This window comes from Arvicola amphibius, chromosome 10, assembly GCF_903992535.2.
Source record: "Arvicola amphibius chromosome 10, mArvAmp1.2, whole genome shotgun sequence".
NCBI lineage: Eukaryota > Metazoa > Chordata > Mammalia > Rodentia > Cricetidae > Arvicola > Arvicola amphibius.
Genome location: NC_052056.1, coordinates 10,626,157 through 10,652,151, shown reverse-complemented (window position 1 = coordinate 10,652,151; position 25,995 = coordinate 10,626,157). Strand labels below are relative to the sequence as shown.

General features: G+C 41.6%; 3 protein-coding genes across 11 annotated transcripts in view; 2 read left to right on the top strand and 1 right to left on the bottom strand.

Moving 5' to 3' along the window:
• Nucleotides 1–5,569, top strand: part of Usp16 (ubiquitin specific peptidase 16) — a 28,125-nt gene extending 22,556 nt beyond the window's left edge. For 4 of the 7 annotated variants that reach the window (XM_038345035.2, XM_038345038.2, XM_038345034.2 and 1 more), the window contains exons 15-18: nt 1,186–1,298; nt 2,179–2,265; nt 5,098–5,254; nt 5,358–5,569. In XM_038345035.2, coding sequence (XP_038200963.1) covers nt 1,186–1,298; nt 2,179–2,265; nt 5,098–5,254; nt 5,358–5,482 — 482 coding nt within the window. In that variant the 3' untranslated portion in view covers nt 5,483–5,569. The remainder of the gene's footprint in view (nt 1–1,185; nt 1,299–2,178; nt 2,266–5,097; nt 5,255–5,357) is intronic. The other 3 variants (XM_038345040.2, XM_038345039.2, XM_038345041.2) reach the window with 2 other exon arrangements.
• A 1,020-nt stretch (nt 5,570–6,589) lies between these two features.
• Cct8 (chaperonin containing TCP1 subunit 8) lies at nt 6,590–17,127 on the bottom strand. The gene is made up of 15 exons (XM_038344937.1): nt 16,972–17,127; nt 15,130–15,220; nt 14,478–14,557; nt 13,090–13,239; nt 12,196–12,376; nt 12,033–12,094; nt 10,685–10,822; nt 9,796–9,974; nt 8,775–8,841; nt 8,599–8,686; nt 8,401–8,516; nt 7,998–8,069; nt 7,600–7,764; nt 7,219–7,338; nt 6,590–6,702 (listed from the first exon to the last, which is right to left on the bottom strand). The coding sequence occupies exons 1-15, from the start codon at nt 17,029–17,031 to the stop codon at nt 6,625–6,627; spliced, it is 1,647 nt and encodes a 548-aa protein (XP_038200865.1). The 5' UTR covers nt 17,032–17,127; the 3' UTR covers nt 6,590–6,624.
• Nucleotides 17,128–17,183: 56 nt separating this feature from the next.
• Nucleotides 17,184–25,995, top strand: part of Map3k7cl (MAP3K7 C-terminal like) — a 93,092-nt gene continuing 84,280 nt past the window's right edge. Inside the window, exons 1-2 of one of the 3 annotated variants that reach the window (XM_038344943.1) lie at nt 17,341–17,478; nt 18,747–19,146. Coding sequence is in view for 1 of the 3 variants with exons in the window: in XM_038344938.1 (XP_038200866.1) it covers nt 17,317–17,478 (162 nt within the window). In the remaining 2 variants the exon portion in view is untranslated. Of the gene's footprint in view, nt 17,479–18,746; nt 19,147–25,995 lie in introns of all 3 variants that reach the window. The other 2 variants (XM_038344942.1, XM_038344938.1) reach the window with 2 other exon arrangements.

Below are 25,995 nucleotides of genomic sequence, written 5' to 3'. Positions count from 1 at the left end.
CACTGGCACCTAGCAACAGTATAGTGAACCAGCTTTTCCCAGTCTCTTCTGTGGGTAAACTTCCCACTGGAATGCCGTCATAACAGTGACTCGTTTCCTTGTTGGCTCTAGTAATGGCCTTCATCTCCCCTACTCCCAGGAAGTCACACTTGAAGTTTTCAGTGTACTTATGTGGCACATTCAGAATATAGGGACCAGGCTTTCTTATCTCCCTTAAACTATAATATCCTCTTGCCTTGCCCGAAAGGGGCAGGATGTCACAGATTGTTAAAGATCTTCACTAGAGTTGAAATATTTTAAAGTCATTTATTTATATGTAGATACAAAGAATAAGGAATGTTGCTTTTAGAGAGTTTTAGAGCAGACAATGTCAAGCAAGCCAAAATCTGTAGACCTCTTATACTCCGCTTTTGATAGTTTCTAAATTAAAATGTTTTTTTCCTCAGTCATTTTTTATGGAGGGAGATATGCCATACCTCCACCTCCAGGCATCTTGCTGATGTTCCAGTTCTTAAAGATTTCTTAGTTTTTGGCTAAGAATGAATTTAGCACCTTGTACATTTTACTAGTGAGTTGTACTTTAAGCCTTTAAAAATTTTTTTTTGAGAAACCGTCTTCTTAGGTAACTCCTGCCTGTCTTCAAACTTGTCTTCCTCCTGCCTCTACCTCCCAAGTACTGGCATTATAGGCATGTGCCATCACGTTTTTCCACCCCTCAAAAACATTTCTTTAGTGGTGGTATTTATAAATGATTTGATGATATGGAACACTTACTTCCATCCCTAATTAAATGTTTGGCTTTACTACATGACATTCTTCTGATGCGGTGCATTCAGAGCCAATTACTGTTTTTGTTGTTGTTTGTTTTTGGTTTTTTAGAGAGAGGGTTTCTCTGTAGCTTTGGACTTTCTCCTGGAACTAGCTCTCGAAGACCAGGTTGGCCTCAAACTCACAGAGATCGTCTGCCTCTGCCTTCCGAGTGCTGGGATTAAAGGCTGCATGACCACCGCCTGCCTCTCGCAGTCAATTACTGTTTTTAAGTTTATATTTATGCCAAGAAAATATCCTTGATTTTGCCTCTTGTTTAATAGAAGCACAAATATTACCACATTCTTTGTAGAAGTTTGTTAATCCTGTTTTAGAATTTGAGATGATCTTATAGCCAACTGATTGTTTTGTTGCTAGCATCTCTCGTTTCTGCAGGTGAGAGGAAACATGTTTACACCAATGCGAAGAAACAGATGCTGGTTTCCCTTGCTCCTCCAGTCCTCACTCTCCATCTGAAGAGATTTCAGCAGGTGCCCATGCAACGCCTACCTTATCTCTTTCTGTATTTGCTTCTGCTTTTTCTTAATTCTAACTTCAAAAAGAGTGGGAAAATCAGAAGAGAAATATATGTAGGTTTGTCAAAGTAAGAAATTTAGATAGTCCTAGGTTTCTAGAACTCATTGAGATTTATAGTGTCTTACTCTAAGCTTAACTTCAGATTAGAAAAACATAGGTTTACTGCCTAAATGTTTTTCTGTTTTGTGTATTAAATCTACTTTTACTGATGTGATAAAAAGACATTCATTGGATTTTCATAATTTTTATGGCCGTATCTTTCCTGAAAGATTTGGTATAATACAGCCTTGAAACCGTCCAGGGTTTTGTAGGTGCTGCCCCTCTTACTGGTCAAGCATGGTCTTGACTTAGTGTTTGTGTCTTACGAGGAATTGTGTAAGCACGGTAGGAACATGAGCTGAAAAGTATTTCACAGGGAAATAGTCTGCTATTGCTGAATTTTAGGAATGCATTGGAGGTGACTAAGGCAGAATCAGAGAGATCTCATCAGAGAAGTTTCGGTGGTATGTGGTACTTGAAGAAAAACCTAGGCCAGGTGGTGGTGGCGCACGCCTTTAATCCCAGCACTCGGGAGGCAGAGGCAGGTGGATCTCTGTGAGTTCAAGTCCAGCCTGGTCTACAGAGCTAGTTCCAGGACAGGCTCCAAAACTACAGAAAAACCCTGTCTCGAACACACACACACACACACACACACACACACACACACACACAAAGTCTCCTTAGAAAGGTGACTAGGGCTGGGTATTGGGAGTTCTTTGGGCTTTAGAGGGGATAATTACTTAATCTGTACAGCTTTTCCAGAAAAGAACTTAATCTGTAATCCTCCTCCTTTAGGCTGGTTTTAACCTACGCAAAGTTAACAAACACATAAAGTTCCCGGAAATCTTAGATTTGGCTCCTTTTTGTACTCTTAAATGTAAGGTATGTAAAAATGGTTTTTAAGGGAAATTGTTTGAGAAATCATAACCCACCAAATATGTATTTCATATTAAACGTAAAGCTGATGCTAGTTTTGAAGAAAGGCTGGGGATGAAGCTCAGTGATTGCTTAGAATTATTTTAGAGTGGTACTTTGATCATTATACCTTTATAATTTTAAGATCTGTGATGAACCATTTTGAAAATTATTTTAGATTGTCTTAGTGTCTTTTCTATTGATATGATAAGGCACCATGACCAAGTCCATGTATAAAAGAAAGTGTTTGTGCTTACAGTTTGAGGTTAGAGTCTAGGATTGCCACATGGTCAGGAACATTGACAGCAAGCAGACAAGGCTGAGAGCTCACACCTTGAGATAACCATGAGGCAGAGAGAACTAATTGGGAATGAAGTGGGCTTTTGAAACCTCAGAGCCACCCTCAGTGACAAACCTCTCACAAGGCCACATATTCTAATCCTTCCCAAACAGTTCCACCAACTGGGAACCAAATACTCAAACACATGAGCCTATGGGGGCCATTCTTATTCAAACCACCATGGACATAAAATGATTTTGACTTATTTTTATGGCAGACATTATCCTGATAGTTGAGAGTGCATGCACACATCTCGGTTTAATATAGCCTGTTCAATATAAATGTTGATACAGTATGCAAAGTACATGCTCATGTCTCGGAGAAGACCATATAAAGCAGAGCTTGCTTAAGCTGATACTTAAAAAGAGTAAAACTTTGTATAACGAATTAAGTTTTCAGACAAAAACAAAAGCAGGTACAAGAATATAACAGTATGAAATAGGGTAGTACCTGCCAAAGACCAGCAGAAATTTTACAGCTCACAGAATAAAGCATAAGCATTCAAAAGGCAAAGATGGAATGAGGACTTTAATGTCAAAGAACTCAGCCTTATTAGGTGTGCAACTGAAAGCGACAGAAGAAAGGTAAAGCAATTTGGTGACCAAGTCCCACCTGAGTGTTACCTAGATTGTTTGCTTTGTGTGGAAACTGGATCTGAGAACTGAAGAGACATTGAGTTAGGAGGGACTGAATAATTCAGTTAGTAGGCAGGCAGGACAGGAGGGGGAAGAAATGTTTTAGGAGGTAAAATTAAAGACTTGTTTGGTGTCAGAAAGGGAGTCAGACTCCTTTAAATAGATATTGAGAGTGGTACAGAGCAGAGGATTTCTAGATCCAGGTTTGAGTGACTGGACACATGGAGTGCCATAGAGGCAGGCAGCAGTGGCATGTGCAGTCAGGAGGTAGTGGCAGGAGGATCGCTTGAGTTCAAACCTAACATGGTCTACAGAGTGAGTTCTAGAACAGCCAGGGCTGCACAGAGAAACCCTGTCTCGCCCCGCCTCCCCCCCCCCCCCAAAAAAAAAACCCAAAAATTTGAGTGAGAAGGGGCCACAGGTTGTGGTAGTTTGAAAAAAAAAAGTGACCCCCAAGTGGAGTGGCACTATTAGGAGCTGTGGTCTTGTTGGAGGAAGTGTGACTATGGAGGCAGACTTTGAGGTCTCATATATGTTCAAGCCATAGCCTAGGACAGGCTTTTGAGTCAAGATGTAAAAATTCTCAGCACTGTCTCCGGCACACTGCCATACTCCCAGCCCCCTGCCATGATAATGGACTGGAGCTCTGAACGGTAAGCCATCGGCTCAATTATCTGTCCTTTGAGTTGCAGTGGTTGTGTCTCTTCACAGCGATGAACCCAAACTTATAACAGGGAACAGGTTGGAAGGATTGAGGTCAGCATTGGATACATTGAATTTAGGTATCTTTGATACCCAAGCACTATGTCTTGGAAATATTTCCAGTGTACATGTCTTATACCCAAGAGGCTTGAGATACAGATTGGAAATCAGTGTGTAGATGGTGACTCAGAATGAGCTGTCATTTATGTTGAGCCTGGCAGATATCACATAGCCAAGAACAAGACTGAAGCATTTGAATGGAGATGCAGAGGTAGAAGGGGAAGGCACCACGACTTGTCTTTCAGAAAAGGATTTCAAGATTAGAGAAGCTGTGCTGCTGTGTTTGCACACGAACCCCTGATGTGTAAAAACTAAAGTGCTGAATGCCTTCTCATTCTGGACGATTTCAGAGTTGAGGTGTAGTCAGTTGTCATTTTTACTACTAGGTGCTGCTGTTGCTGCTTCATAGGCTATCAGACTATACAGCAGACAATCAAGACTCAAGGATACTTGAGGTTAAAGAGCACAGAAGTGAGAGTTGAGGGAGTAGAGCATTACAGAGAAACTGGACTGGATCTCTAGACTAAGAGTTCAAAATCCAGTCCGTTATGGCACTGAAAAGGCCATGTGTGTCACCAGGGCATGTACCTCTGGGGAAATGCAGGAGGTACAGAATGCAGAGGACTGTTAAATAAGTGACTTTCAACAAGGGCACCAAGGAAAACAGCCCCTGCCTGAGGGAATTTGCATTTGTCAAGGCCTGTGATACCTAGGGCCTTAACAAGCAGCCTCCACTCTGGGTGGGAAAGTAAAGTCCAAGAATTTTCTTTTAGCATAATCTAATTGTTAGCCTTCTACAAGGTTTATATTGGTGGAGAACCAGGATTATGGCCAGGGGTATTAAAGAATTCTAAGGCATTAAGCAATTCTTTAACTGGTAAGTTGAGCTCAGTATCTCTACTAGTTTTTGTACTATGGAACCAACTGCCAACGTCTGACAAAGGTGGAAGCATCTCTGTGGGCTGAGAACAAAGAGGTGTTATGTAAGACACTGTGAATGTGTCTTGCCAAAGCATCTGTATAAATGGGGTAAGAGTAACACTGGGTTATTATTTTTTAAAGAATGTTGCTGAAGAAAGTACAAGAGTACTGTATTCCTTATATGGAGTTGTTGAACACAGTGGTACTATGAGGTCAGGGCATTACACTGCCTACACCAAGGCAAGAACTGCAAGTAGTCGTCTTTCTAATCTTGTTCTCCATGGTGACATTCCACAAGGTAAGATAATTCCACAAGTTATCTTGGATAGCAGAGACGTTTTATAGATTATGCCAAAGCCAAAATGACTAGCCTCAATCTTTCCTTTTGTGTCTCCTAACAGACCGTGAAATGGAATCGACTAAAGGGCAGTGGTTTCACATCAGCGACACACTTGTGCAAGCTGTGCCTATAGCCAAAGTACTAAACTCACAAGCCTATCTCCTATTTTATGAGAGAATACTGTAGTAACTAAAGTGCTTTCTCTGAAATACATCTATGGCTTTTATATTGGCTACATAATATAAAGATAACAATAAAAAGTTAAACTATAAATTATGTTCACATAAGTAAACGACAGTTTATTTAAATACCTATTCATAAGTTTTTGTATTGTCATACTGATTTTTATTGTTTTATCAAAGGAAATTTGAAATACTAAAATCCTGTTTTTAATCTGATTGGGTGGTAGTTCTCAACACATCAATAAAATGACTTAAGTTATATATTAATAACTTAATTTTTAAGTTATATATTACTGTAACCCTACTTGCAACAAAATGTTCATTTTTCTAGTGTTGGGATTATAGATCATCTACATTATGTTTGCAGTAGTGACTGGAAACAATGTGGAATCCTGTTGTCAGCGTGCACTAACTGTAGCATGGTTCAGGTGACCGGGCAGACATTATGCAGGTACTCACAGCTATGCTGTAGACTAAAGTGCTGCCTCCACACCAGCAGAATCTTGTCAAGTATGTGGTGGGAAAGCTTTCAAAGCTGTGAGTTCGAAGGAATAACTTTGGAAATTTAGTCTAGAGTCTAGAGGTTAACACATTTTTTTTTTTTTTAAAAAAATACTTTCCAGTCTGTCTCTGTAACAACTAATCTGCCATCCCCTTGTAGAAAGCAACTACTACCATACATGGTATGGTTATAGCAACTTATTTTCAGAAGCAGAACAAAGAACAGTCATGTAAGCAACTTGCCTTGTTCATAGCTTGTGTTTAAAAAGCTTGACATAGGGACTGGAGAGATGGCTCAGCGGTTAAGAGCATTGCCTGCTCTTCCAAAGGTTCTGAGTTCAATTCCCAGCAACCACATGGTGGCTCACAACCATCTGTAATGGGGTCTGGTGCCCTCTTCTGGCCTGCAGGCATACATGCAGAGAGAATATTGTATACATAATAAATAAATATTTAAAAAAAAAAAGCTTGACATAAGCAGTAGTTGATCAGACAGGTATAACAGTAACACATTTATTTTACCATCCAGGAAGAATACAAACACAAATACTTCTTAATTTAGGGAGACTAAGAAAAGAATAGGGAACCCTAGTTTCTGCTCCACAAATAAACTGCTTCACTGCTTCACCTACAACAGAAAGTCCCTCAGTCATTTTGGTCATCATCCCAGTCTTTCTTCCCACTTGGAGGTTTGGGCCCACCAGCTGGTTTTGCCATGATGATCTGAAAAACAAAAAGCCAAGTTAAGTCCAATAAACTCAAGCTTTGCAGTGAAGACAGTTTTCTGTCAGCAATGTTAGAATTACCATTCAATATCAACACTCTTCATCTCTATAACCACAATCAGAAGTGCTGTATCTACCATTAAGTTTCACGAAAATTTCTCCTACACCCTGCTGCCTGTCACTCTCCATCTAACTTTTGTTGAACCTTAAAGTTTCCTGTCTAGCCAGTGCTGGGTCTCCCTGGGATTTGCCTGTTTCTGACCCAGGCCAAGTAGTGAGGTTATAGATGTACAACTGTGCTCAACTTTTTTTAACCTTTTTACTTAGGTCTTCAGGCTTGCAGGGCAAGCTTTCCATCTGAGCCATTTCCTCTAACCTGAAAACCTATTAAGTTTAAGACAAGGTCTTGCTTTGTAGAGCTGGCTGGCTTGGAACTCAAAGATGTGCCTGCCTTTGCCCGAGTGCTGGAGTGTTACACCACTTTTGAAAGATTCAGTTTGCATTTCTCACTCACCTGATCCACTCTAAGTACAGTGACAGCAGCATTAGTGGCCAATTTAATAGCCCAGTATTTTCCCAAGTAGGTATCTAAAATACTGGCTTCTAGCATATCCTTTACAGCCGGAATTTCAGCCTGTCAACACAAAACTATGTTAATTTCTTACATGTGAAAATGTTTATGCCCAACATGAAAAAACTACAAGGCTCCTAAAATATATCTTAACTAAGTATTTTATACAGCCCCACCCCAAAGCTGTCAATAAAACTAAAATTTCCTATTAGATAAATTTAAGAAAATTACTTGTAGAATCATGGCTAAGTTACAATTCCGCCTTTATACATGCTACTTCTATGTTTGAATTGTATATGCACAGAAATTAAATTTAATAACTACCTCAATATCCAATCCCACATTTTTGTTTCCTTCTTGGTGCACTGCGTAAAGTTTAGAGATAACTTCGTTGGCCTTCACGCCAGAATTTTCTGCCAGTGCACGTGGAATAGCTTCGAATGCTTCAGCAAACTTCTTAATAGCATACTGTTCAAGTCCGGGACATGTCTGAAACAAAATGTATCAACGCATTGTATTAGAAAAGAGTTGGGCAGTACTGGCTCACGCCTTTAATCCCAGCATGCGGGAGGCAGAGGCAGGCAGATCTCTGAGTTCGAGGCCAGCCTGGTCTACAAGAGCTAGTTGCAGGACAGGCTCCTGAGCTACAGAGAAAAACCCTGTCTTGAAAAACCAAACAAACAAACAGAAATGGACAGAAAGTGAATTCATTAAAGTGATACCTCTCCATATGATGTAATTTGTTTGGCCAATTCAATTTCTGTTGCTCCACCTCCAGGTACAAGACGCTTATCCTATAAAAATGCAAAACACTAAGATGGATTATTTCTTCAGACCATAGTTTTTAAGAGCACCGTTGCTCAAAACTTGAGTATACATTTAGGGAAATCAAGTGACTCTGTCAAACTTTGAAGGCTAGCAATCCATAAATACAGCACTGATAGTGAGTGCTTCAGCAGTGGGAGGCAGCCCACACTCAGGAATAGCTCTGCCTGCTACTTTCTAGTTTGTACAATTAGTTTTTGAAGGCAATATATTCATTAGCAACTGATGTGTTAAACCACATTTGAGTCTGCCAACTGTGTTTTCAAGAAATAAAAAATTTCTGAAATTGCGAATACTGACCCTTGTGAGAACTTTGAAAGTATTAACTCCATCATCTACTGCCCTTTCTATATCATCCATCAGATTATCTGTAGAACCTCGAAGAACTATAGTAGAAATGGCACCATCTTCTTTTTCTGCCAATAAATAATTTTTAGATTAAATGAAAGAAAGCACACCTCATAACTGTACAAAACACACCTTACCATTATGACATACCATGCTTAAAAACAACCACCTGTGTGTCTCCAACTTCTGAGAGGTAAACATTGTCACAATGTCCCATTTCCTCAAGGACTGGAGGAGTCTATAAGAAAATGATCCTTGCAGTAAAACTTCAAATGTGTTAGTAAAAATTCAAATGTATTCACTTATCTTTTTTTAAAAATACATACCAATCTAGGAAGAGCTGTAGCACCAACTGTTTTACACAGTCTTCTGAGATCCCACTTTGAGTTCAGCCTTCAAAAGGAAAAAATAGTAGAAATTTTAATTCAATCATATTAACAAAATGCAGAAAATAACTGGACAAGGTGTTACATGCCTTTAATCTCATGGTTTTTCTGTCTAATAGCACTGGCTGTCCTGGAACTCAGAGATACACCTGCCTCTGCTTCCTGAGTGTTAGGATTAAAGGCATGCGCCCCCACCCCCCAGCAAGATCTCTTTGACTTCAAGGTCAGCTAGAGCTGTATCAAAACATCGCTTTATTCTAACTAAACACATCCACACTGGACTGAGTTAGGAAGCCAAGATGCAGAATGTAACAAACTAGCCAGCAATGCCACATCTGAAGTATATAACAGTTAAAGATATAAAAGCTGGGGCCAGTTTAACACCTTTGATCTCAGCACTTGGAAGGAGAGACAGGTGCAACAGTCTACATAGAGTTCCAGGCTAACCAGGGCTACATGGTAAGAACCTGTTTCAGGTAAGTACTTAAACATTTACAGCATTATCTTAGGAATTAGTAAGGTATTATAGTCTCATAGACTTCTAACCAGGGACCGTGTGTGTATGTATAAATAAAAATCTCCTTTAATATGTGCAATTGTGCAATCTGTAAGAAAGAGCATAGATTTTTACTATGTCTGGTTTGGTGCTAGATAGTACAAAGTTTTTGCATGTGCTCAATGAAAAGGTATTTTTCCTGACTCTCACCCTCACCAATAAACAATTCAGTAAGCTGGTACCTTAACCCTTAAGCTGTTCCTTTTGCCTGAAATGCTTTTTTCTCCCCGTTGGTTCTTGGACCCCCACAGCTTAATTGTATGCTCTACCTGCCCCTCCTTGATAAATCCTTTCTGCTTGACATAAGACCTTCATTTTCCATCTATCAACTGTCTATCAATTCAATTTATAGAATTTGCTTAGCATTTCCCCAAGAATTTTTAGTATCAGAGACGTAGCTCTTACCTCACCAACATGATATTATACTTGTTAGCATAATGAAGAGCCATGTCTGCCACTTTGCCACCGGTTACTATGACATTTGCACCAGTGCTGGCAATAGCTTTCACCTGTGCATCCATAAGATTTTCTTCTCCCTTGCTAAAGTTCATCAGCTCTTCAGCAGTCTTTATCAGCACTGTTCCCTGGAAAACAATCAAGCTCTCACTTGAAAACCATTTGATTTTGGTGTTCAAAGTTCTAGGATGGTTTACTTAATAACTTAAAGACTTGAGAGAAAAATAAATGCTTTATTATGAAGCAAAACACATAACGTATATAAATTTAGATCCTTGGAGCTTGTTCTATACTTCTTTATGCCAAAGTCAATGCATGTGCACTGTGTTATGCACACTGATGCAGTTAAAGAAACACTCTTTAGAAATGTCAGCCATTTCAAATACTAATCTATCTACAAATTAGTATCACCAAAACAATTAGTCCTCAAATTTTCCTTGAAACACAGACTATACAACCATTCTCCCCTCAATCCTGTAAAATCAACAACTTCAATCTGCTAAGAATGTTTGGCACAAATCCAACTACTTAGGAATCCAAAACATGTAGTTCATTTTCAAATTAATATTTTAACAAAAGACATTTATGAATGTCAACATTCAACAAAGTGATTTCACCAAGAGTTTACAAGATGCTCATAGTATGAGCTGCTTGAATATAAAGAGCTGTACATAAGAATACAAACACTGCTATCACACAATGTTTCTAGTTTAGTATTTGGTAGCTGAAGCAAATACTCATGCATTAAAAAAATCTACAATTTCCAGTTTATTATGAAGTACATACTGGCTGAAGAGCTAATCCCACTTCAACCCAAACTTACTTTTCAATCTCATACCTTAGTCTCTGTAATCATGCCATCAAAGGGACAAGAGTACACCGCTATTTTTGCATCTTTGACAGATGTTACATCACCTTCGGTTTCCTTCTTAAAAACCATGCCATGCAATACTGAAGATGAATAGATACCAGAGCCCTAAGGAGTCAAAACATCAAAATTGTCACTGAAGTTAAGTTTTAAACTAAAGAAGTATGCTAAGGCTAACAGGACCAGACAGTGGGCATAAACAAACCATTCTTCTCAAGGTTACACAGTAAGCCACTACTATGGAGGGAAGGCACTTCAGCGGGCTGGGAAAACTAAGACAGCAATCAAGTCGTGTATTTGCCTAATCACCAAGCACTTTGTACTAATGTACCAGGTAGAATTGTTACTACACACAGAATAGAAAAAATCAAAGGCAACCATCTCTGCAGTCCCATTCTATTACAGTATTCTAATCCCTAAATATCAGGGGGAAATGATGACGTCACAAGAAAATGCACTCTAATAGCAACATCATAATTTATTAATACCAAATGTTATAAAATGATGCCATAAAACAGTGGCTCTCAACCTGTGGGTCAGAACCCCTTTGAGAGTTGCATATCCTACATATCAGATATTTACAATTCATAACAGTAGCAAAATTAAACCTATGAAGTAGCAACGAAAATAATGCTATGGTTGGGGGGGATTCCCACAACATGAGGAACTGTATTAAATGGTTGTGGCATTAGGAAGGTTGAGAACCACTGCCTTAAAAAGACAGTTAAGTGTTGGGCGGTGGTGGCGCACACCTCGAATCTCAGCACTTGGCAGGCAGAGGCAGGTGGATCTCTTAAGAGTTCAAGGCCAGCCTGATCTACAAGAGCTAGTTCCAGGACAGTTAGAGCTATACACAGAGAAACCTTGTGTCAAAAGACTAAAACCAAAAGACCGTAAATACTAAGTCTAAAACAGGGTGAAACTTAGGGGCAGAGAAATGGCTCAGTGGTTAAGAACACTGGTTGTTCCTCCAGAGGACCCAGATTTGATTCCTGACTCCCCCACAAAGAGTAGGTCAAAACCACCTGTAACTCCAGTCCGAAGAGATCTGATGCCGCCTTCTGGCATCCATGGAAAATGCAAAGTATACAGACAAACAGCTGGCAAAACTCACATAAACAAGTCTTTAAAAAAAAAAGCAAAACAATTTTGGAGCAAGGAAATAAGCAAAATAATCGATCTTGGACTGAGAATGTAGCTCCATGGTAGAGTTCTTCCCTAACACACCCAAAGCTCTGGGTTCAAGTCCCAGTACTGAAAAAACAACACCCCCTTCCAAGACCTATTTGGATAATGGTAATGCATTTTTGAAACTTACCAGAATCTTACATACTCTGATGTTATCAACATTGAAATTGCCAGAATCAGGAAAAATAGATACTGTCAAGAAGATGAAACATATTTTTTAGACAACAAAGATATCTCAGTCAAAATTAAAGAGAATGTATTTTGGATTTTTTTCTTTTACTGGTATAACTTACCACATGCCTGAGCAATAAGCTTGGCCAGAAATGTTTCATTCCCGTACTGCTTACTCATTACAGAGGTTCGAAGCAGAGATGACACTTCATCAACATCTCGAAGGTTTTTTGCAGAACAGCATACCAAATCAGGAAGAATCTCGTGAGCTTTTTTACAAGCTATTTCATAGCCCGATATTACCTAAACCATGAAGAAATACTTTAGTAGACATAATTTTGACATGACATACTCTGATAACCCAATAAATGTATTTTCAACATAAAGTAACAAAAGTGTTTGTAGAGGACACATGGTAGAGCCAATAGCTATGAACTATATAGCTTTGACAACAACACACCGTTCAATCCTGATTCTATCACTTAAGTGTTATAGGGCCCTGAGCAAGATTTCTCTATCTCAAATCTCTCTTCATATGAAATAAATTGAGTTTAAGGTTTAGCAATAGGATTCTTCTGAGGACAAAATCTGTACCACACGTGAAGTATATGGTCATTGCCTAGCACAGTGTAAGCTACTCAATGTTAGCTATTACTAGTGGACTTGAAGTTTATTTTAAACTTATTCATTTGTATATGGTAAATGTGGGAGAAGTGTGAAGTATGTGAACAGTGTACGCCTCTATATACAGGTGTAGCACGGTGGCTGGAAGTAATTTCAGGTGTCCTGCTCTATCTCTGACATATTCCCTTTACACAGACTCTCAATCTGAAGCTAAGTGGCTGATCAGCAAGTTCCAGTGCCTCCCACAGTGCTGTAATTACAGGCATACCCGAGCAATACATGAGTTCTAGGGATTTGAACTCAAGTCCTTGTGCTTGTCCTTGAGTTATCTCCCTAGTCCTGAACCTTCAACTTTAAGCAACAAGTAAACAACTAAAGTACAGAATACTTGCCTCTGATACTGACAAACCAATCCTCAGAAGTTCTTCAGCTAGTTCCAACAGAGCTCCAGCAAATACCAGAACAAAGTTTGTGCCATCCCCGACCTCTTGTTCTTGCATATGAGAGGCCATCACGATCATTTTTGCAGCAGGATGTTGTACCTGATATAAAGAGATTATCAAGTGAAAACTTTTTTTGGTTTTTCAAGACAGGGTTTCTCTGTTACAGATCTGGCTGTCCTGTAACTTGCTTTGTAGATCAGGCTGGCCTCAAATTCACTGAGATCCACCTGCCTCTTCTGAATGCAGGTATTAAAGGCAGACTTTGGTTTTGATCCTTTTGCCTCTGCATCCTGAGTGCTAGGATTAAAATTGTGTGCCACCACGCTCAATTTATACAGCATAGGAAATTAAACCCTAGGCAGACACCCAACAAATTAAAACGCACCCCCAAGTCTGAAAGTAAATTTTAAAAAATAATGAAAATTCCTGAGTTCTTAGCAGTTAATTTTAGATACTCTTCAATTTAATGGGGACTGAAGCCAGGTTTTGTGCTTGCTAGGCAAGTGTTATCACTGAACTATATCCGTAGAACACTTTTAGATTCTTCCAAACCAAGGAGGAAGACAAACTCTAAGCCAACACTGCAGTTCTATTACTTGGACAATACCCCATTTCTGAAAGTGCCTGGAGACCGCAAGAGCATGTTAGAGCCCTCAGAGCTGGGGTTACATGTGGCTGTGAGCTGCCTGATGTGGCTGTTAGCAACTGAGCAGTAAGCGCTCTTAATCATCAGGTCATCTCTCCAGTCCTACTCAATACTGTTTTAATTCCCGAGAACGTCAACATGGTGGAAGATAAACATTTACCACAAAATTTCCTCCACAAATATTCTGAAGCTAATTTGTCCTTAGCATATCATTTTTTAAGATGTTAAAGGAATGTTACTTTTTTTTTTTTCATTTCTTTCAAAGCAGATTTAAGTTTTCGTCCAGTACTTTTAAGGCAATGCTTTGGAAAATTCTTCAAAGCCGAGCAAGCACACATAAAACTACAGTTTAATAGAATGAGAAATAGGTGTGTCAAACATTCCTCTTATCCCTGCTTAAAGTATCTGTTCTGCAGACTCTTTGACATCAAAACTGCAGCAAAACAAAGTTCCAACTGGTTCTTTAAAAAAGCATCAATATTTACCATCTAGTTTTATAGATGTTTTGCTAGTCACAGCAACACTCCATAAACAAGTAACCGAAGACAGTGTGTGAGCAGCCAACAGTCAACTGCTGGTCACTTACAAATCTTCAGATCAGCTTGAGGAAGAAGAAGCCCTTTACCATCTAACTGAAATAAGGCTGCACCGGGGTCAGTTGGGTCTTTCTCGATGGCTTTGGGAAACTTACTTCCAGCTCTCGTAAGATAGTCGCCGCGTCATTTGTCACGAACAGCTTCTCCAGGCGGTTGATGACCATTTTATTCATTCCTCAGATAGTTGCAAAGAGAAATAATCCATTATTATTCAAACATTCTCCTCCATAACCCAGAGAGAACATGGTCCAGAGGCTGTACTGGCTTTCACCCTCCATGCACACACTTGCTCTGCATTTTCAGATCTACCAAGAGCCCATGGGCTTTTGCTGACTGAACACCCAGTTTAGCATGTAGAAAGCATTCAACAAATAGAAATTAAGACATACAAAATTAATATACTCAGAAACACACTTGTCTTATGCTTAATTCTCTAGTCTATCTTTAGTTCAACTAAGAGTTTGCTTAAACTATGTCAAATTTTGAAACTGTTCAGCCTTTTCCATTATAAAGAGCTATGTCAACAGCGAAAGTGCTCTAATTTTCCTATTACCTAATAGGATAACAGTACCACTTTTTAAAATTTTTCTAGAAAGCTAAATTTCGGACGGAAAGTTAGAAGCACACCAGTGCCATCAAAACAACTAGCAAAAACTGCCCTATAATTTACCACCCTGAGGACAAACACGAGACAGAAGCTAACACACAATCACACCAAGTCTTTTACAGCCTGAATATGGCCATTACCATTTGGTCCGTATGCTGTACGAGTGGTCTGAGCAAGCTCCTTGCAGGCTTGTATATTTCTATACACGGCCTCTTCTAATCCTGAAAAATGCTGCAAAAGAAAACATCTGCTTAAATAGGGTCATGAAGAACTCCCAAACACAGAGGATCTGCTCATCATGTTTCTAATAAAGCTTTAGGTTCACATAAGCACTTAACACGGACTCTGGAGTCAGTCTTTGTCCCCCCGTCCCCCCCACTAACTTAGTATAGAGCCCAGGCAATTTTTTTCTGTATGTAAATCAATGAAATAACTAACATTCCCTACTTGACAAATTGTTTAGAAACACTTACCTGTAGTGACTATTTAATTTGTATTTCAGTAAATAAAACTTGCCTGAAGATCAGAGAGTAAAACAGCCCCACTGGTCAGCATTATTAAGACCAGGCAGTGGTGACACACACCTTTAATCGCAGTAGCAACACTAGCTTGCCATAGAAACTGGGCAGTAGTGGTGCATGCCTTTAATCCCAGCCCTAGAGAGGATTATAAAACAGGAGGAAACAGCTCTCACACACAGTCTCATTCTGAGATTCCTGGAGGTTAGAATCACCATTTCAAACTGAGGTAGAAGTTAAGAGCCAGTGACTGGCTGTTTTGCTTCAGATTTAACTGCAGTATCTGTTTCTGGGTTTTTACTAATCATCCTACACATACCTACTGAAGAACTATCCTTCCCTCTCACCTTTACCAAGGGACTGAACCTAGGAACTCAATCTACCATTAAGCTACAACCCCAGTCAATTAGTACTAGCTTTTTATTTGAAATTCTTTTGGGGACTTGGGTTGTCTTCACTTCAGTCCTCAGTACCGATTTACAGGCATCTCGGCTAAAGTACTAGTCTCTGAGTGAGACAAATGTTTTTAAATGTATCATTTTCTCAATCTAAGTGAGGGAGGTAGACCTAAGCTGGAAGCCATGACACCCACTCCACATCACCACAAAGGAAATTGCCAATATCATTACATTAAATACTGACAACCACTTAGTATGCACAAGCTATCAGCAAAATGTTCTCAAACTGTTAAGGGTCCTCTACTTCCCTTAAGACCTTAAATTCAATTCACCTGTCTATTTCTACAAGTCTTCGTACCATGGTAAACAAAAAAATTATCTGGCAGCTTGAACATCTCTTGGCAAATGGCTCCATATACAGTGTGATACTTTACAAAAAAAAATCACTTTCCTAAAATTATATCCAAGAGAGAACACTATTTTATCTGGGTCGGAGCTTCACTTGTCCTGTGGGCTACAACGTGGGATAGTTAGAATTCAAATATATTACTATCTTTTGGCCCAGTTTTCTCAATTTAGAGAAGATAAAGAAAACATGATCTCGAGAGGTAGATTTTCAGTAAAATTAAACTGGGGATCAGGTATCTACGGAGGATCATTTGGAAGGAAGTCACCACGAGCAGGTCCAATGGTGGCTATACCATGCCGGGCTCTGTCCCTTCCATCTTACAACCCCCGAGCCGTGCGCCAACCGGCTCATCCGTCCCGCCCAAGTCCATCAACTGCACCGCCAGCTCCCGTTACGGGCGGGGCCCTGACCGCCATCCCATAGAGGGGAATGCAGAGCTGGGGTGCGAACCCGCCGTCTTGCCCCGTCCGCTCGGGCCAACCCTGGTCGGGGAATGAGAGGCTTGCCCGCTAGAAAGGGAGGCGTGCTGGGCGTCAGCGGCCCGGCATGCAGAGCACGCCTCCCTTTCTGGAACCTTCCTTTTCCCGGGTCGCGGCGCAGTCTCACGCCCGCAGGCCTTTCGCCTCTCCTACAGCCTTCACTCTCGATGTCACCTACTTTTGCTCCATCCTTGAGCATCTGGGCAAAGCCCGGGGCCTTGGGGACGTGGAGCGCCATGGCTAGCCCGCAATCAACCGCTCACGCGCTCGGAGGAAGCGAGGTGCGCGCACAGACTGCCGGGAACGCCGCTTTGCGTCCCCTTCCCCCGCCCGCTCCTCTGACGTATCGCGAGAACGAGCGAGGCCGAGCACTAGAGCGGCTCCTGCAGCCAGACCCAATCTACAGATCCCCGATCAGGGCGAACGATTAGGCCGAGCACCGAGCGCGCGCTCCCGGCGCCTGCGCCACTGCCGCAAACTGCGGTTCTTCGTTCCCGCTTGTTCTAAGTAAACTCTGGTCTGGATGTTTGGCTTGAGACGGCTTCTGAGGCGGGCATTCCACTTCTTAATACTGCAGATCCAGTTTGCCTTTTCCTCTCGCGCCGAACCTGCCCTTCGTCCCTGCAAACTCCCATTGGCCGTCCTCTGTGTGCTGGTCACTGTTGGAAGCACCGAAGGCTGGAAGGTGATGGTTAAAATGGTAGCAGAGATTGCAACCTGTGGAGTGCCCACGCATGGGCAGTTCCGTATGGTTTGCCCAAGAGTAGTTATCTTTGTTATTGGTCAAACTTACAAATGAATATTATCTCCATTTTAGAGGAGGGAAATTGATGTTCACTATGTTAGTAATAAGCCAGAGGTTGCCAAGCCAGTAAATATTAAATATTCCTGCCCCAGGCTGGCTGATTGCAAAGTATGCGTAGTTAAGCATTTTGCTTTCTTCCCCCAGGCGGTGGTGGTTCAGGCCTTTAATCCCAGCACTAGGGAGGCAAAGGCAGGCAGATCTCTGTGAGTTCAAGCCAGCCTAGTCTGCAGAGTGAGTTCCAGGATAGCTAGGGTTGTTACACAGAGAAGCCCTGTCTCAAAAAATCAAAGACCAAACAAGCAAAAATATTTGGAAAGAACTGTGAATACCACTCTTTTAAAAAGTTATTTTCAGTAGTCTTATGTTAGCCTGCGGTGGTCACTGTTACATTTTTAATGTTTAGTCGTTTGTCTGATTTATAATATTAACAACTATTGATAACTAAAATACACATAAACAAAAGATTATTGACGGGTTCTATATTTTAAAGCACATATAGGCGTTCTATAACTGTAGAGAATATAAGACCTGGTTAAAGAGGACAGTCCAAGACTTTCTCATGGATTAGCTAAGAAAATTAAAGCTCCTGTCTCAGAAGAACATCATTTATGAGCCTAGCTGGCGCCAAAGCGGAAGGGAATTTAAAATAATAACCTGATTCTGTAAAAGTGACTATGATGAATTAAATCTTGGGAAAATGTAATGATTTGATCATGAAAATCAAACTTGAGTTCAAGACTACTGATGAATTTTCATTAAAAGTTTACGATAAAATTGGACTTTGCCTTAGTTGTTATAAACAGTAAATGGGAAGAATTAAAATCACTTTAAATCTAGTATATGATATTAGATTTTAATTGCCAGTAACTCCTTTTAAATGAAGATTTGTTAATTCTGTGTAATTTGGATTAAACTGTATTTGTAATTGCAGAGTCGTGATAGCAAGGGGGAAGTTTCTACTGGGCTTAAGCAGAATATGTGTCAGCCAGAAAAGAAAGCAAACACAAATCCTTAGTGTGAGTCCAGTCAGGTCTAGCCCGGGCTGCTGTCACACTAGTATCTCTGCCTGCTTGGTTCTACTCTGGGTCTTCTAGCCACAGTAGCCAAACAGCTCACCCTGTTCTTCACTCCATGTCTCATTCTTTCAGCAGGGCTCTCTGGAGGCCTCCGTGGTCCGTGATATGACAATGGCTTTAATGTGCAAAGCCTGAGAGGCCAGTTGTCCCTGATGCCCACTGTGCCTAGCAAACCTTTCCATCTCCTGTGGCTCCGTTAACTCCATCCACATAAGTAAGCCTAGCATTTTCCTTGACAAGCCTGGTTATCATTCTGATGGCCTCTGCCCTTCTCCGTCACATGTCACTCGGTTGCAGTGACAAAAGTCTTTCTCAACCAGAGAGTCAGCGCTGCATGAACTGAACTTCCAATTGGATATTGAGTGGAATGAGAACTCCATATCTAATTCCCATGTAGACTGCTGCCCAACAAATGAGAATCGAACTGTTAGCATCCTAAAATTCACAGGCTGAAGTCCTCCCCATTAACAGGGTGAGACATTTGGGTGGGTAATTGGTTCATAAGAGAAAACACTTTGGAGCGGATAGCACCCTTATAAAATATATTTAAGGGAACTTCTTGCCCTTCCACTGTGTGATGGCACCTAAGAACCAGAAGGTAGGCTTTCACTGTACCTATCCACACTTTGATCTTGAATTTCTCAACCCCCCAGACTGAGGGATGAAATTCTGTTGTTTGTGAGCCCCCCAGGGTGGAATTTTGTTAGTAGTCTAGTACAGCGAAGGTGTGGTCTGTGTCTTCTCGTCTACTTATCATACAGTCAGACAGACAACAGAACACAGCAGAAAACGTGCCGCTTTATTTTTTTTCTTTTTTCTTTTTTTGGTTTTTCGAGACAGGGTTTCTCTGCAGCTTTTTTAGAGCCTGTCCTGGAACTAGCTCTTGTAGACCAGGCTGGCCTCGAACTCACAGAGATCCGCCTGCCTCTGCCTCCCGAGTGCTGGGATTAAAGGCGTGCGCCACCACCGCCCGGCCCAATGTGCCGCTTTATAAAAGATCAAGGATTCAAGGTGTCTGAGATTTCAATTCAAGAGTACATGCTGTTAACACAGTGGTTCTCAACCTGTGGGCTGCCACCCCTTTGAGGTCTCATTAGATCTTTACAGTATGATTCATGACAGTAACAAAATTACAGCCTGGGATTAAAGGAGTACACCACCGTGCCCAGCTTACTTTTATTTCTTAATATACCTGCATTTTCTCCCTATCTTTGCCCAGTCTCTGTGGCTTGGGAATGAGGTTGGGAGGACAGCGGGCTACAGACTAACATGTCTATCCTTCGTGAGTGTCTGTCTTCTGGGCCAAGCAACTGCTATCAGTTGTGTCCCAGGCAGGGATGGTTTGACCCTTTACACACCCGAGAATAGAGACCTGGAGTATAGCATGAGACTCTCTGTGTATCCAACTGCTCCCTACCACCTGGCAATGATGCACATGGCCTGGATGAGGGAAGGAAAGAATAGAGCAAGGGCTCCATCTGTGCCCTCTACCCTGCAGAGTAAGGCTTTCCAGGTGGCTGGTTGGGGAAGGAATGTCCGCACCCCTGCAAGTAACCCCTTTATAAGGAAGCCTAATAAATGCATTGGTTCCTCAGATTGAACTTCGGTGGAATCTTGCCTCCGTTTGTCACTGGGACCTTGGGAGGAGAGGGGAGATGTTGCTTTCTGTCTCCCTAAGGGAAAACATGTTAACATCACCATCTCATAGATTCCCTTGGTTTCTGTCAAACACACAGGTTATAAGGCCACTTCAAATTCAGGTCTCAAAGGGCTGTGCTGGTTATAGATAAAACACTTGGCTGTTGTTTTACATTTTGAGACAGGGTTTGTCTTAGTTGTTTTTATATTGCTGTGAAGAGACAGTGTGACCAATGTAACTTATGGAAGGGAGAATGTATTGGGGCTTACAATTTCAGAGGGCAAGTCCATGACCAACATGGTGATGGTTGGGGGAACATGGCAACAGACAGGTAGATGGGGCAGTCATGGAGCAATACTGGAGCAGTAGCTGAGAGTTTCTGTTGGATCCACAAGCAAGAGCAGAGAGAAACACTGGGAATGATTTGGGCTTTTGAAACCTCAAAGCCCCGCCCAATGACACACCTCCTCCAATAGGACTGCACCTAATCCCGCTCAATCAGTTCTACCAACTGGAGACCAAATGTTCAAATATATGAGTGTGTTTTTTCTTCTCTTTTGGGGGACTCACCACCCAGTTCCCAAATAAGTCACACGCAAAGGCTTATTATTACTTATAAACTCCCAGCCTTAGATTGTCTCGCTTTTTATCTTAAATTAACCCAACTACTTTTTGCCTTGGGGCTTTTTCCTTTTCTTACTTCTGTATGTCTTACTTTCAATCTTACTTGGTGACTGGATGGCTGGCCCCTTTTCTTGCTCCTTGATCTCTCTTGCTTCTTTTTTTCCTCTACATTCCTCCTTCTATTTATACTCTTCGCCCGTCAGCCCCATCTATCCTTTCTCCTACCTTGCTATTGGCTGTTCAGTTCTTTATTAGATCATCAGGGGTTTTAGACGGGAAGGACAACAACTCCTCAGAGTTGAACAAGTGCAGCAAAACAAAAGCAACACATCTTTATATCGCTAAACACTTGTTTATCCAGAGCATAAACAGATGTAACCTTAAAGTAACATTCTACAACATATGAGCCTATGGGGGCCGTTCTCGTTCAAACTACCACAGCCTGACTTCACACTCACTGTGTAGCCGAAGCTGACCATTAACTCCCGATTCTCTGACCTCTGCCTCCCAAGTCCTGAGACTCCAAGCATACATCTAGCAACAGGACACTTTTATAATCAGATTATGGTGCAGGTAACAAAATGTGCCAGCTCTTTGAGGTCAAGATTGCTCACAGCAAGAATGATGCTGAAAGAACAGGACCAGGGGACATGGAATTCAAACCTCATGATACCTGTCCCTAAGGTACCTCTAGATGGAACAAAATGCCTTTAAATTCTGTTACTTAGGAAAAAGAGTGGGGCAAGAAGACTCTACCTCATCAAAGTGTTGGCAGTGACAATAAACTGCCTCATAACACGGAAGATACAGATGTAGAGAGATGGCTGAAGAACAGCTTTTCCCAGACCCCCATCCTCCTATGCTCTTGCAGGATCAGATAGCATTCTCCAGAGGCTCAGATGAGCATGGCCTTTGTGGGTCCATGTAAGAACACCACCAGTACATAGCAGAACCATTTTCTTCTAGTTTAGTGGTGATTTTTGGCCACACTGAGGCCATTTTGCTATGCCAAGTCTTTGGGAAGCTTCCTGTCTTGCTTTTTCTTCTGAAGCAGTATTTCTCTCGCTTCATACTGCAAGACATTTTTAACTGTCTTTGGTTATTCAGTTGTTTCCCAACTCCTTTGTTGTTTGTCTGCTTTTGCTTGTTTTCTTTTTCAAGACAGGGTTTTTCTGTGTAACCCTGGCTGTACTGGAATTTACTCTGTCAACCAGGCTGGCTTCAAACTAAGAGATCCGCCTGCTCTGCCTCCTAAGTGCTGGAATCAAAGGCATGAGCTACCACTGCTACCACGGCTTGGCCTTGTTTCCCAACTCTTAAGGAATGCTGGCTGCTAAGACATGACCAAGGAGCGAGGATAATGTGTTAGATAAGACAAGGCTGAGTTTGTTTCTACTGCAGCCATTGAGAATCTATCATCATAGACGTTCTGGTTAGCTTTCCATTTCTATGATAAAATACACGAGATCATCAGCTTAAACAGAAGAAATGCTTATTTTGGCTCCTGGTTTCAAGAAATTTCAGCCCATGATTAGCTGGTTCCATTGTCTTGGGGCCTGTCTGAGGACATTATGGTCAGGCAGTTTTGTTGATAAAGCAGGGCTCTGCTGGGTAGGGAAGGGATCTGCAGTCAGCTGACTCGCGGTCTGGCTGGAGATGGCAAGTGAGGGGTCTCTGCTGGGATGGCTCAGCTCTGCCTCACAGTGGCTTGTGTCTGAGCAGGCTTCCGGGGCTTGTTCTCAAGGAGATGGAGAGTTCCAAGGGAAAGGGGACATGTGCAGACACATTGTCAGATTTGCTGGCATCTCCTTGATCAGAGTAGGTCACCTGACCGCCCCTGACTTCCTGAAAGATTGGAGAATCAAAGAGTATAGATGGAAGGAAATAGGAATATTAAGGACAGTAATGCCGTCAGTGACCACAGCTACATAACCCCAATCAGTCTTTTTGCTAAGAAACTTCAAGCATTTTTTTTTTCACTTTGTCTTCAATAATCCCATTCAACAAGCCATCACAGGAAACACTGTGATGTCATTTGACCTTACAGGATTTTCTATAAATCAGCAAATAAACATGTCCTTCTGGTGTTTTACTAAACTTTTTTTCCAGTTACAGTGGGCGATGACTATATTGAAAAAATACCCCCCAAAATTGAAAATGGCCACTGTTTTTAAAAAAAGGAATTTTAAAAATTATTGTATTGTTTTGTGTGTATGAGTGTTTCTCTGCATGTGTCTCTGTGTAGCTTGTGCGTGCAGCGCCCACAGAGGCCAGAAGAGGGCATCAGACTCCTGTAACTGGAGTTACAGATGGCTGTGAGCTGCCACATGAGTCGTCTGAAAGAGATGCAGTGTTCTCAACCCTGAGCCATCTCTCCAGGCCCTACTATAGCCCTTTTTTACAGGACTGTCCTGTTATCAGGCGTATGTGTAGGCGGGTACCTGTGCCTGGTACCCATGCTCTCTAACTCCTCTGCGGCAGCGTTCTCCCTGAACCTGGACTTGCATTCTGTAAACTGACCTGGCCATCAGGAACCCTCTTGTGTCTATCCCTCTCAGGGAAGGGTTACAGATGTGGATCCAGCTTGGTGCTTGGTGCTGCGCTTGCATCTTTCTAGCCCAGTGCAGTCATTGTTGGTGGGCTGCAGTGTCTTACTTTTATACCTTTATGTTCTGAGATGATTCAGAGCATTTTGGAGAGTATCCTATCAGCCATTCCTAAAGGCACTAGCTTGTTTGCCTTTGTTCGTGTCTTAGTTTTCTCTGCCCTAGTTTATTGCATAGAATAGCCATACTATTCAGATACTCTATTCAAATAACGCTGGATTTGAACTTGGTAACATGTTTTTTAAAAGCGTTCCTCTCCGATCCCTGTTAGAAGTCTGAAGTCTGTGTTAAGAGTGAAATTCTCTGGATGCCATGTGCTGACTTCTCATTCAGTAATAAATTAGTAATTTTGCCTTTGGATCAAGCCAGGCATTAAGGGTCTTCTTCTTTGGAGAATTAAATTTGATATGTTTTCCTTTAAAAAAATAATTTATTGTTTTATGTGGCTGGGCATTTTGCTGGCATTTTTGTCTGTGTACTACATATTTGCAGTGCTCACGGAGGCTAGAACAGGACATCTGATCTTCTGGAACAGGAGTTACAGATGGTTGTTAGTGGACACATGGGCACTGCGAAGTGAACCCAGCTTCTCTGCAAGAGCAGCAAATGCTCTTAACTGCTGAACCATCTCTCCAGGCCACAAACTGCCATTTTTTCTATCATATCCTTTTTCTTTTATTTTCTTTTTCTGTTTGTTTGCTTGGTTTTTGATTTTTCAAGACAGGATTTCTCTGTGTATGTAGCTTTGGTTGTACTGGAACTTGCTCTGTAGACCAGGCTGGTCACTAACTCAAGAGATCCGCCTGCCTCTGCATCTCAAATGCTGGGATTAAAGGTGTGTGCTGCCATCACTGCCCGGTTTACATAATATTTTTTTTGAACATTTATTCTCCTTAGTTTCTTGCTTTTCCATCTCTTTTTGCCTCAACTATCTCAGTTTAAGAACAGTTTTGCCAGGCACAGTGGTCCGCGCCTATATTAGCAGCGGTGGGAGGCTGTGACTGAGGAGGTCAAGGCCAGCCTAGGCTACAGGGTGAGTCCCAGACAAGGCAGCAGATGCTAAAGGTTCCCATAGGTTTGGGAAGGGTTAGGACGCCTGGCCTTGGAGGTGTGTCACTGGGGGTGGGCTTCCTGGTTGTAAATACTCATGCCTTTCCAGTATGCTCTCTCTCTGCCTCCTACTGGTGGAGCAAGATGTGAGCTCTTAGCTATGCTGCCACCATATTCCTGCTGTCAGCTTTGCCCTGCCACCACGAACTCTAATCCTCTGGAACTTAAATGCTTTTGTAAATTGCCTTGACCGGGGTGTTTTGTCACAGCAATAGAAGAGTAACTAAGACACCCTTTCTCAGAAAGAACAACCACCAAACACCTTGACAGATTTTGTTTTTTTGAGCTAGATTAAATCCTTGATGGATTTCAGTGGGATATTCATTTTTCATAGTTACTAGCATATGGGTTTACAGATGTTTTAAAAGTGAAACTCTTCATTTCAGAAATTTAAACATTTAGCAGAGGAAGAATTTATTATTTGTCTTTAATTACATTTACTTATTTTGTGTGTGTGTGTGTGTGTGTGTGTGTGTGTGTGTGTGTGTGTGTGTCTGTGTGTCTGTGTGCCTGCGCGCGCATGTGCATACGCACACACGTTCGTTCGTGTTTATTCAACTTGAGGGAATGGATTCTGTACTTTGACCACATGGGTCCCATGGATTGAACTCTGCTCATCATGCTTGGCTGGAAGAGTCTTTCCCTGATGAGCCATCTCCCCAGCCCAAAATTTACAGATGTTTGCTTGAACAAAGAAACACAACCACGCTATGAAAGTTACAATGCCAAAGTATGAAACTTGAGAGGGGCTTACATTGTTATATATAGATGCCATTAAAAACAGAGAAACTGGAGGATCACTGTAGAGTGTTGGTGCATATAAGATAGTTCCTGACTTATTCCCTCCCTCCATCCTTTCCTCAGTGCTGGAGAGCAAACCCAGGGCTTTATACATGCTGAGTGAGTGCTCTCCCACTGAGTGCTCTTTCACTGAACTACAGCCTAGGCTCACTCACTTCTGACTTGTGATTCTCCTGCCTCAACTTCCCAAATGCTGGGGTTGTAGGACATGTCCCATGTCCAGCTGGACCATAGTTTCTTTTAGGAACTTAGTCCATGAGACATTGCTTATTTTGGGGGTTGGATTGGTAAGGATGCTCGATGGTCCAAATGCTTATTAGCCATTGTCATTCTCACTTGTCCTATTCTTAATGTTTTGGCTATTTTTGTTGCAATGATTTCCACTCGGGTGTTCAGTGCAGTCAGTCATTAGTCCTAGGGAGTAAAATTAAGAAAGGATCTGTGTGTCTATTTATGTAGCAGTCCGCTAGAGCAATTACATTTTCTCATTGCTATGCGGCAGCCCACTTCCTGTTCCTTAATAGAGCCTCGCTCTTCTGAC